Below are 11382 nucleotides of genomic sequence, written 5' to 3' on the forward strand. Positions count from 1 at the left end.
TTAGTAAAATTTTTTAAAATATTATATATTTTTATTTTTACTAATTTATTAATAAGTACTAGTGTATTTACTATTTCAATGTTTATTAATGATATAATTAAAGAAAAAAAAGGGGTGTTCCTTAGCAATTAGCAAATGGATGTCCGGCAGGAACAGGGCAATGGCTTCACAAAATGGAGTCGGTCGACACAGAGCCATTGCAATACTCCCTCGCTTCTCTCTCCTCCCTTCGTTTTCTCTCTCTCTCTCTCTCAACCCCAACATTTTTGGGACCCTCCTTTCACCTTCCATTTTCTATCTTTCTCTTTCTCACACCTTTTCTACCTTCTTCTTCTCTTAATTTTTTCTGAGATATTATTATCGCTAACTTTGAAAGCTCCCGTTTCCATCTTCCTATTGCTTTTGCCTTCTTAATGTAAACTGTTGCTGCTACTCCAACTATCTCTGGCTACTTCTTTTTCGTTTTCTCATTAATCATGCTTCGCCAAAAGACAAAGGATTTTGTTTCTTGTTTTTCAAATTTTGATTTATTCACAGTTTCCTTTCTTTTTAATTTTAGTTGTACTGAAAACATGTGATTGTGTGCTTTTGTTTGTTTTCGTCATGTCTTGGATCTTGCAACTCAAACATTTTGTAACCATTTTACTTACCTTCTTTCTTGTTTTCTCCCAATTAAAGCTCTGGCAGAAGATTGATTTGCATGTGCCTTATCTCCATTGCTGTGAATTATGCAGAACTTGCCTTCTCTCTGTTTTTCAATCAATCGTTTCAGTGATTTCTTCCTCTGCTGCTTTATTTGGATCTTCAATTTATTGCTGGGAATTGCAGCCACGAGAAGCTTTTAATCATCTCATGTTTTATGTTGTTTCTTTTGCTTTCAATGTTGACCTTTATTCGTTTTCTTTGTGTCTTTGTCTTCCATCTGTTTGTTAATTTGCTTGGGTGACTTTTCATTTTCAACTTCTTTTCGGGTTGTTTTCATTGTACGTTGACAATGAAATTTTTTCCTTACATGGCCTTTTTTTTTAATGCAGCGTGTCTCTGAAGATCTATCAAGGAAGTGAAGCTTGATTTAATCATTCATATCAAGTGAAAAGACCTTATTCTCTGCAATAAATAATAAGGATTTTGCAAATGCTAAATTTTGTCCGGTCCAGAAGTCAGCCAAGGGCAGGAGCTAGACCTTTACCAATGGGAGGTAAGATTATGTCCTCCAAATTTGAGCATGAATGGTGTTAACTTTCCTTTTTTCTTGAAAGATGCTTCATGCTTGGTCACTCAAATCATTAATCAATTTGAAAATTGGAGCGAAGGCTTTGCCTTTTTCAACACCTTAATCTAGGATAGAATGAATGCTGGTATATGACTGCACAGTCATAAGGTGTTTGCAGATTCATTAGTTCTAAAGTTCTGTAGTTTATTTCATGCCATTGGATTTGTTTAGCTTATCATAGATGTATCCTTTTCAATTTAATTTCTCCTGTTTATGTTTTTCTGTCTTTTAGGCTTGGATTATGCTGATCCAAAAAGGAAAGGCAATTTTCTTGGAAAAGTTTTTCTTGCTGCTGGATTAACAGCATTATGCATTATCATGATCAAGCAATCTCCATCTTTGAGTTCCACTAGTCCGGTAATCGCTAGTCATCTTACACATGTTTTCTTTGAGAGCTTTTTATGTCTTTGCTTCTTTCCCTTTTTTTTGTCCCCTCCACACCAGAGATGTACATATTCATTATAGTTTCATAGCGGTTTGATTATTACCCTTTGAAAGATATCTTAAAAGTGGTAGATTGTTGATAGAGATGAATTGATGAATGATATGAACTATTTTAATTTTTTATCCATAAAGAGTGAAGCTTGGTTATGTTTAGTTACCATTCACAACTTTTGTCAGCCAGATAGTTGAAAGAAGGAGAAAAGGGGATGGTTTGTAAGGGAAAAATTAGAAAGACGATATATATTTTTCAGTTATAGTTTTCTTCTTTCTTTGAACTATCCTGATATAAGAGTTTGCCTTCTCTAAAGCTAATTTTCTTTATTTATTTAAGCTAATTTATCATTTTCGTTTCTGTTTTCCCCCTTTTCCAGTTTGCCATTCGCGAACCTGGGGTAACTCATGTTTTAGTAACAGGCGGTGCAGGCTACATTGGTTCACATGCTACGCTTCGGCTTCTGAAGGAAAATTATCGTGTCACTATAGTAGTATGTCTATTAATAAAAATGAAATATTTCTCTGACAAAATCAAATGCACTTATCAGTGTGGTTGCGACAGGCATAACATTGTTTTTTCCTTTTTGGCAGGACAATCTGTCACGAGGAAATATGGGTGCCGTCAGAGTTCTTCAAAATTTATTTCCAGAACCAGGAAGGCTTCAATTTATATATGCTGACTTGGGAGATCGGACATCTGTATCCTTACCCACTTTCCTCATCACTAGAAATATTTTGTTGTCGTATTTTTAACTTTGATTGAAACCTATGTGGAGAATACCCAAGAAAGATTTTCTACTTAACTGGTTACCAGGTTAATAAAATATTTTTGGAGAATAAGTTTGATGCTGTGATGCACTTTGCTGCTGTTGCATATGTTGGGGAAAGCACTGCGGATCCTCTCAAGTAAGTACTTCTGGAGTTTATTCAAGCACTTCAATCTCAGTTGAATGTTTGCGTTCTGCTTGTAATTTGCTCCTCCTTCCAAGTTGCACAAGTAACATGTCTATTTAGATACCGATTGACTTGTTTAGTGGCATATTAAATATGGTATGAGATTTATCATTGTGCCGGCCTTGTAAATGTGTTCCTGATAACATAGTCACTATAACAACATTTTTATTTAAAGCTGTTTTGCTGTTGATGTTGGTTCTAATTTAGATTTAATTCTTGAGTTGTATCAAATTTGAGCAGTATCAAATTGTAATACTTGCGATAATGCTAATTGATGGTTATGATTCATCTACTTCAGTTTTATTGAATATATATTTAATCGTTTCTTTTTTTCATATCGTCAGGTACTATCACAACATTACATCAAATACATTGTTGGTATTAGAAGCTATGGCTAAACATGATGTGAAGACATTGATATATTCTAGTACATGTGCAACGTATGGTGAACCTGAAAAGATGCCCATTACGGAAGAAACACAGCAGGTGATTAAATTATGAGATTATATTTGCACCACTCTTTGATACACCACTAAGTGTATACCTTTCTTTTATGGTATAAAAGACATTTTTCATTTCTCTCATTTCTAATCAATCACTTTAATACCAAAAGTGCAAGGTATATAGAGAGGAGTGCATATAACATTCCTCTAAACTATGGAGGTTGCTTGAGAATATTTTACGTTTCTCATTGTATCTGTATTGGCTTTAACGCTTTTGTGATAAAATTAATGTTCTAATGTCAGGTCCCAATCAATCCGTATGGGAAAGCCAAAAAGATGGCCGAAGATATCATCCTTGATTTTTCTAAAACTTCAGACATGGCAGTAATGATTCTGAGGTTTGTATTCTACATAAATCCTCCCGGCTCTTTCCTTTTAAATAACTTGCTCATACTTTATTCAGCGTGGTCTTCCTTGCTTAGGCTAGCTAGAAGTGATTTTGAAATGTATGGATGCCTTGAAAAGTGGGTTGCGAACAAATGCGCAATGGTTGGGTTATGGGTCCATGTAACTAATGCAGAATTTTTTTATCTTTGGCTTTCTGCTTTTTTCTTATTTTCACGCCCTAGATTTTAGGTTTATCTATGTGTGTTTGGGAAGATTGTAGGGAGCTTGTGGACCTTTCTAATTAGCATGTATCAAACAGAAAACAATTAAAAATAATACTTTTTGGATTTATTGGCATAACAAAACTGACTACTGTATGTTATTTGGACTATTGGTAACAGTTTGAGGTGTCTCTAAGTGAAATATAGGCCGTCACTGGATACTTAGGAATTATGTATGCTGATCATTAATAATATGTTTTCATATGGGAAACCGCCAGATACTTTAATGTGATTGGATCAGACCCTGAGGGAAGACTAGGTGAAGCTCCAAGACCTGAACTACGAGAGCAAGGCCGAATTTCAGGTGCCTGCTTTGATGCAGCTCGTGGTATTATACCTGGCTTAAAGGTATATCTCGCTTAAATTTCTGAGTTCACATATAAAAGGAAAACATCTTATTCTTTAGTCTCATAAACTTGTAATTGTTGAATGCATATAGTACTTGAAAGTTTTCTCATTGCATGTTTTGCCACCCTGCAGGTTAGAGGCACGGACTATAAGACAGCCGATGGAACTTGTGTGCGAGATTACATTGACGTAACTGACCTTGTCGATGCTCATGTCAAGGCTCTTCAAAAGGCAGAATCTGGTAAAGTTGGGATCTTCAATGTTGGCACTGGAAAGGGTATGTTAACAATTCAGAATACAATGCCTCAATTTGCTTGGTATATTTTTTAGTTGCCTCAAATGTTCGTTCCCCTGTGGTGGTTATGTTTATCAGGTAGATCAGTGAAGGAGTTTGTGGACGCGTGTAAGAAGGCTACAGGGGTGGACATTAAAGTCGAATACCTCCCTCGTCGCCCTGGTGATTACGCTGAGGTATACAGCGATCCGACAAAGATTAGAAATGAGTTGAATTGGACTGCTCAACACGCGGATCTTCTAGAGAGTTTGAAGGTTGCATGGAGATGGCAGAAATCTCATCATAACGGTTATGGTGTTTCAAATGCAGTGGTTTGAATCATTTAGAGATCTAACATAGCAGAAAACTAGAGAAGAAACCCCAGCAGCCTCATATGTCAGCTGCACTTACTAGTTACTATTGCTATCTTAGAAGAGGGGTTATCGTTACTACATACTTATTATTATTATTACTAATTTTTTTCTTCTTTCTTTCTTTCACTCTACAGTGATTTGGTATTCAGTAGGTGGTTGTTAGGGAATTATTAGTCCATTCGTTATATGTATTAACCACATAATATGATTCAATAATATAAATGCCCAGCCAATGGTATAGTTTTTTTTTCACTCTCTTAGCTTTTGATTCTTACCTTCTCAGTTGTATAATAACAATAATAAATTAATAATACATTGCTGCTAGTAAATTATATGATTGTTCATTAGGTGACATTACTAGTTTGAACTTACAAATAAATTTTTTTTTCTTTTAAAAAATAAAACGACAAGAGTGAAAGGTGGTCCTGGTCCGGTATCTAGAACCTAGATGTACCTACTATTATTGCAGATTGTCGCTTTTGGGACCCATGAATTTGTGGTCCAGTATCATGTTGGCAATTATTGGTTGACTTTAATCATAATCAATTCCATATGTTGCCACAAAAGTCCTTATAGGAGCACAATTAATCGAAGCATTGATTGACACAACCATTATTATGCTTTATAGTTTGTATTCTTGGATTTATGAGATTTATGGGGATGTACTGTGAGTTAAATGGTACAAATATTACGGCAGTCACAAATTTAGGACATGATAATATTCACATGTTCATACAATGTACACTGAAGGTGATGGATTAATTATAGACCCCATAGATTTTATAATTGGTAGAGACTTACATGCACGAAGTTGATGGTTGAGAATTGTTAGATGATTTAACATGTTTGTTTAAATTATCATCTAATAATTTTTAATTATCAACTTCATATGAAGACAACTATACGTGAATTTTCATCTTAACAAGTTTTATCTTATTCTTACCTTTTAACCAAACTAGGCCTTAGAGGTGGCGAATTCGGATGGGAATTCCATTCGCCGGAAGAGGCACCAAAGAACCTAAGACTTGCTCATGAGGATGCATAACTTGCCAACTGAATTTGGTAATGAGATTGTGAATGAAAGTGAGAATCACAAACCTTGTGTAATCCTTTCCAGGGCAAGACCTTGCTCCAGCACCAAATGGTATATAACTGTATGGAACAGGGCCATTCTCTTCAAATCTTGATGGATCAAAACTTTCAGCCTCATCAAAGTATTTTGAGTTCTTATTTGTTCCCATCATTGCCCAAAATATCTGTTTAAAAAAAAAAAGGTTGACCAACAAGTTACTAAATGTTTTCTCTTCATCTATTAAATAAATGTAGTATTAATTTTTTCTTGTGTATCAAGTTTGTTAATGTAAAGAAAAGGGTACCTTCCAGCCCTTTGGAATAGTAAAACCTTCAAAGGTGATATCTGTTACTGCCTCTCTGAATGCTCCTGGTGCAGTTGGGTACAGTCTCATGGTTTCTTGTGTAACACACCATGTGTATTTCATTTTTTGTATGGTGTCCCAATCTAGTGCTGCACCTGCTCCTTTTGATTTTGTAATATCAGCATGCTCTGATTCAATTAGAAAGAAACCACAAAATATTAGTATCTTTGTCATTGTGTTAGAAAGTGTTACACAATTACTATCCTAAACTATTAAAGCAGCTACACTATATTAATATAGTTGCTATGTTACATTACCTGATACAATTTTTTGGTAGATATGAGGATCCAATCCAATGTGTTTGATCATGAAAGCAAGTGTGATTGCTATTGATGTGTAGCTAGAATTCATCAATCCCATTATGATGTTACTTATTTCAATTTTTGGCACATATTTTCCATCCTCAACAGCACCAACTAAATGAGCTAGTAAATCATTCATAACAATTCCCTTTGACAAATAATCAATCTTCTTATTGATCAATAATTGAATCTCTTCTCTGATTTTACTTGCAGCCTTCATTGCCCTGTGAAATGTAGTCCCCGGAAAATTCGCAGGAACGGCATAAATTCCAGAATACAAATCATCAAACTTGCTGATAAATTTTGCCACATGGAGTGGATCATCAATTCCTAAGTAGAACTGATAGGCTAGTGAAAGAGCAAAATTTTTCACCAAAGGATAAACCTTTAGTTCTGTTTTTCCTTCCCAATTTCTCATGAAGTGTTGGTGCATGATGGATTCAATGTTGCACCCCATGTACCTAAATAGACCTTCTGGTTTCAAGAACCCTAAGATCTTCACTGGAGCCGCAGCTACAGCGGCCGAGTTTTTCGCACGCGGCTGATCATGATCAGGAAGATTGAAGAGCATTCTTTGTGTCCTCAAGTACCAAACTTTGACATGTTTTGGTTCATTGGTGGAGATAAATTTGTTTGCACTAGGACCATAAAGAACCACTGTTGGTTCTCCTAGTAACTTGGTCTTGAAGATATCTGAGGAGTGCTTTTTCTGTTTCTCTTGAAGAAAATGATCAATTTTATGGAACAGAAATTGGTAGGTTTCATTCACTATAGGCCATCCAAAACTACCTTGGGGCAGGGTTTTGGTGCCATCATGATTTTTTCTATTCAGAACAAAGATGGATATAACAAAGGTGATCATAATTAGAAACAAAGATTGCATGAAAAAATCCATTTTCAAACTCTACCCAATTTCATTGAAGGATGGATTTTGTGTTCAAATTTCATTTAAATTGATCTCCAAACAAGACTCCATCTCTAGCTGACATCATAAAATTTCTATATTTTCATTTTTTTTTAACTTCTGCTATGCTATAAGTTGATCAAGATTTAATTTTAATATAATATCTACTCATTCCTATAAACATGCTGAGAGCATGGACCTTTTTATTGTTTTTTTTTTTTTACCTGTTTTCTTTGTCGACATTATATACAACCAAACACTTTGGACATGCTATCATATCGTTGATCAACAATGTGATCTCATCATTTTTTTTTTAAAATTGAAATAATGTATTGAATAATAGCAATAAAAATTGGTAAACTAACCATAAAAACGTCTTTATTTCTAGTTAGAATCAATGCTAAACCACATGGACGAGACTGGCGCAAGTTTAACATAAATAAATTATAGCATCGTGCGAGCTATATTGAATTTAAGATCATAATAAAAAAAAAAACAATCCCGCTAAGTAAACAAGGGAAAAAGAAAACTGTGATTTTAAGTTCTATGATTGCATGGAAAAAAAATGTTTAAGTTGTTACGTTAGTATTTATTATCATTATTATTTTAAAAAATTTCGGAATCATAATGACTTCGTGGTTGTATGATATCATTGAAATTGAAATTATATGGTCCTTTTAATTGTTTTATTGTATATCTATATTGTCATTTTTATAATTTAGATGATGTTGTCGTGGTGGTCCAGTATATATACATGTATGGTCCAGGAATATTATGTCGTTACTAACATCTTATGCGAATAACCTAACTTCAGTAGCAATATCGTGACATGTATTATCTGTATTTATCCCCATACTTTCTCAATTGTAACTGTGATGGCTGTGTTTTGCTTGGTCAATTATATTAATTAAAACTTATATTAAATATCAAGAAGGTATGATTATGGTAACTTTTAAAGCACATATTAAATGTATTTTTAAAATAATATATTATTACTTTTTATTTTTTTTATTCAAAAAATTTGAGATGAAAAATATAATAATAAAAAATATGATTATAAAAAATTAACAAGAATAATGAAAGAAAAAATAAAAAATAAAATTATTCTTTTTGGTGTTTACATATGAAAGAAAAAAAAAAGAAATAGAAGAAAAGGAGAAAGAAAAAAAACCAAGTTAATAGGCTTGGTTTTTATTTAAGTATATAAAATGATAAAAGTTTATTTTAAAGTTGGAGCCATTCCACATATTTCTTAGTATTTTTAGCTATAATATCAACTGCATGATTGATTGTTCTTTGAATTAAAGTGATACAAGTCTTTCAATTCTAATCCAGAGTCTTTTCAATCTTCTTTTTTAGGTCTCTTTTCAGAACAATATCATCAAAATTTCTTCTTTGCATCATAGAAAAAGTGTCTAAATAATTCATCTCACGGAAAACAAAAATCACATTTCCAAACAAGGATTAAGTCCCTCCTAAAAGTTCAACCTAAAGAACACTAGCATTTTTTAACTTTTTGAAATAACCTTTCACTCAATACTCATTTAAGTTATAAATAAGGCAACCAAAATCTATTTACTCATAAAAAAGGCTCTAACTAGCATCACAATTCATTTTAAGCGAGTGTATAAAAAAAGGGACCAAAAAAAAAATAACAAAAAAAATAAAAAAAATATGCATATTAAAAATGACATGCAGCTTTTTTTTGAGTTTTGAGTCATACTGGCCACTTTGTGGCTCAATTTTATCGAAATGGAACCTATACGTGTGCTTTTCTTGGATATGGAAGCATGGGGGACTAGACGTATATGTGGGACAGCTTTTTGTCAGTGTCACAGAGAAGAACTCGGACCGTGCGTTTTTTTTGTTTATAAATTTTGCCTATCAAATCGCACGGTCCGATTTGTATGCTAATGAGAAATAAAATTTGAGGTGCTCTAAATCGGACCCTCCGTGTTATCTTAACGTAGTTTTTTAATATGCAATGTAGTACAAGTCGCATGGTCCGAGTTCCATGCTTTGATTTTGAAAAGAACTCGGACCCTCCGTTTTGAGTACAGATAGAAATTGTTTTGGTGAACTGAGAGCTGAAATCACATGGTGAATGAAATCGGACTGTCCGTGTGGGTGGTGTCAACTCGCAGGGTCCGAGTTGTTCCCTCCTAACACCACAAATATGTTAAGCACACCCCTTTCTCATAATGGAGTCCAGCACGTACTCTAGCGCCATATGTAAATTAAAAAGCGCCACTTTGTTGGCACCTTATTCATCGTCAGAGTTAAAAAGATGATTGTTTTTATCTCTCTAAATCTACTAAAGAGTTGAATAAAATAAGAAAGTATTCCTCTAGCTATTTTTTTTATATGAAATTGATTGTGAGTTATGCTGAGTTATGGAGTATTGGGGAGATATACACGATTGTGACAGTTTTTAATTTTTTGCTTTAGTGAGAAAAAATTGGACCCAGGGTTTACACAAATCGGACCGGTGTTTTCTGCCAGTACATAAATCGAACCCAGGATTTACACAAATCGGATTTAGGGTTTTTTACCGGTACACAAATCGGACCTAGAATTTTCAGTACATCCTCGTACCTTGTTAAAACACCATATATCTTCATAACTCTACTATACACCAACCCTCCCTCCGTATTAAAATTAAAAAGTTCGTTAAAATTCTGCTTCAACTAGTTTTTTAAGTTAGGACCTGCAAAATACATATCCAAGAGAGTTTAAATTTTTCTAGTTTTGATATCGTCTCTGAGACAGTAATAAAAAAGAGATTTAAGAATTTGTTGGCATTTATGACAGACATCAAATGTTGTAAAACTACGAAACCCATTGTAAAAACAAAGCCAAATAAAAAACTAATATTTTTCTGACACTTGCAAACACCAGTCATAACAAATTACATAAAACTTAACCTTTCTTTCTAAAAGAAACCTATCAAACTCTTCAAATATATATAATAAAAGAAAGTAGAGGAGCCAATGGAATATTTATACAATGTATATAATGGAAGTTTAGGGAGTATTAGAGATATAACCATTAGTGTTATTTTTTCCCATCAGTTGAAACTTTTGGAATGAGTGGTATCATGACATGGTATTAGAACTCTAAATCCGAAATGTTAAGAGTTTGATACTTGGTAAACCCAAAAATCAGTTTAAACTTTTGGGAAGATGTTTATTATCCCTAGTACTCGGATGGTTATTCTAGATAATATGGGGATGTTCATTTTGTAACTCAATAGCCCATTATACACATTGTACAAATAGTTCATTGTCTCCCTAACGGGACTCATATAATATAATATAATATCATTTCTGTTTAACCATAAGGACCACACAACACAATTGCAAAGAAGATACTTGGTTCTTTCTTTTTTTCCACTTGGTATCCATCCAACGGGGCAAACACTCAAAGAAGCAAAACATGCTTTGCCATCATGCCATTGGGGCCGGGTTTTGGACTTCTAAGACTTGCTTGACTAATTAGTACAGGAGGAGTTTATGGATATTCCCAAAGATAATGTTTAAATTCGTGTAATCTGGTTAAGGAAAGGAAAGTAAACACCTACTAACTACTTTACCAACCCTCCTAATTAAAGGACTTCATATGTTAACTTCTAACTGGGGCTTAGAATTTTCATGTACAAGACTTATTCAGCTTAGAATTTGCTCGTTCAAGTAATTTACTGTCATTATTAATTAGCACGAACTATTCACATGAAATTGTCGTTGCAGGAACCATAAATCGTATTCACATCTACGCTAGAAAAAATAGCCACCTTACGAACCAATAGGCTTTTTTTTTTTTGTTTTTTCGCGGTGTTTTCTAATCCAACAAATTAAGAATTAATTCATTAAGAATCAAAGCTTCATTTAAAGGCTTGTCGCTCACAAATAAATTACTGTATGTACAACACAAAATTTAAATTCTCGACACTTGTTTAAACGAATGAATGA

At 33.7% G+C, this 11382-nt stretch overlaps 2 protein-coding genes across 6 annotated transcripts; one reads left to right on the plus strand and one right to left on the minus strand.

Annotated features, from left to right (window-relative positions):
* On the plus strand, positions 133 to 5024 carry LOC107631718 (probable UDP-arabinose 4-epimerase 1). 5 transcript variants are annotated; one of them, XM_016335251.2, is made up of 11 exons: positions 133 to 415; positions 1035 to 1198; positions 1506 to 1630; positions 2089 to 2202; positions 2303 to 2410; positions 2526 to 2617; positions 3010 to 3151; positions 3412 to 3506; positions 3995 to 4124; positions 4257 to 4401; positions 4498 to 5024. In XM_016335251.2, the coding sequence occupies exons 2-11, from the start codon at positions 1135 to 1137 to the stop codon at positions 4734 to 4736; spliced, it is 1254 nt and encodes a 417-aa protein (XP_016190737.1). In that variant the 5' UTR covers positions 133 to 415; positions 1035 to 1134; the 3' UTR covers positions 4737 to 5024. The 5 variants fall into 5 exon arrangements, with proteins under 5 accessions (XP_016190737.1, XP_020975466.1, XP_020975467.1 ...); XM_021119807.1 differs by having other exon boundaries at positions 133 to 295; XM_021119808.1 differs by lacking the exon at positions 133 to 415 and adding an exon at positions 438 to 861.
* LOC107631717 (beta-amyrin 28-oxidase) lies at positions 5441 to 7478 on the minus strand. The gene is made up of 3 exons (XM_016335250.2): positions 6466 to 7478; positions 6149 to 6336; positions 5441 to 6028 (listed from the first exon to the last, which is right to left on the minus strand). The coding sequence occupies exons 1-3, from the start codon at positions 7403 to 7405 to the stop codon at positions 5735 to 5737; spliced, it is 1422 nt and encodes a 473-aa protein (XP_016190736.1). The 5' UTR covers positions 7406 to 7478; the 3' UTR covers positions 5441 to 5734.

Source organism: Arachis ipaensis, chromosome B03 (genome assembly GCF_000816755.2).
Source record: "Arachis ipaensis cultivar K30076 chromosome B03, Araip1.1, whole genome shotgun sequence".
NCBI lineage: Eukaryota > Viridiplantae > Streptophyta > Magnoliopsida > Fabales > Fabaceae > Arachis > Arachis ipaensis.

What these genes read in the sequence shown, in the direction of transcription:
- LOC107631717 (XM_016335250.2), bottom strand. Translation starts at nt 7,405, where the DNA reads ATGGATTTTTTCATGCAATCTTTGTTTCTAATTATGATCACCTTTGTT. An exon ending in CTACCAAAAAATTGTATCAG is followed by an intron (nt 6,337 to 6,465) that starts GTAATGTAACAT and finishes TAATTGAATCAG; the next exon opens with AGCATGCTGATATTACAAAA. An exon ending in CTATTCCAAAGGGCTGGAAG is followed by an intron (nt 6,029 to 6,148) that starts GTACCCTTTTCT and finishes TTTTTTAAACAG; the next exon opens with ATATTTTGGGCAATGATGGG.
- LOC107631718 (XM_016335251.2), top strand. Translation starts at nt 1,135, where the DNA reads ATGCTAAATTTTGTCCGGTCCAGAAGTCAGCCAAGGGCAGGAGCTAGA. An exon ending in ACTTGGGAGATCGGACATCT is followed by an intron (nt 2,411 to 2,525) that starts GTATCCTTACCC and finishes ACTGGTTACCAG; the next exon opens with GTTAATAAAATATTTTTGGA. An exon ending in ATGGCAGTAATGATTCTGAG is followed by an intron (nt 3,507 to 3,994) that starts GTTTGTATTCTA and finishes GGAAACCGCCAG; the next exon opens with ATACTTTAATGTGATTGGAT.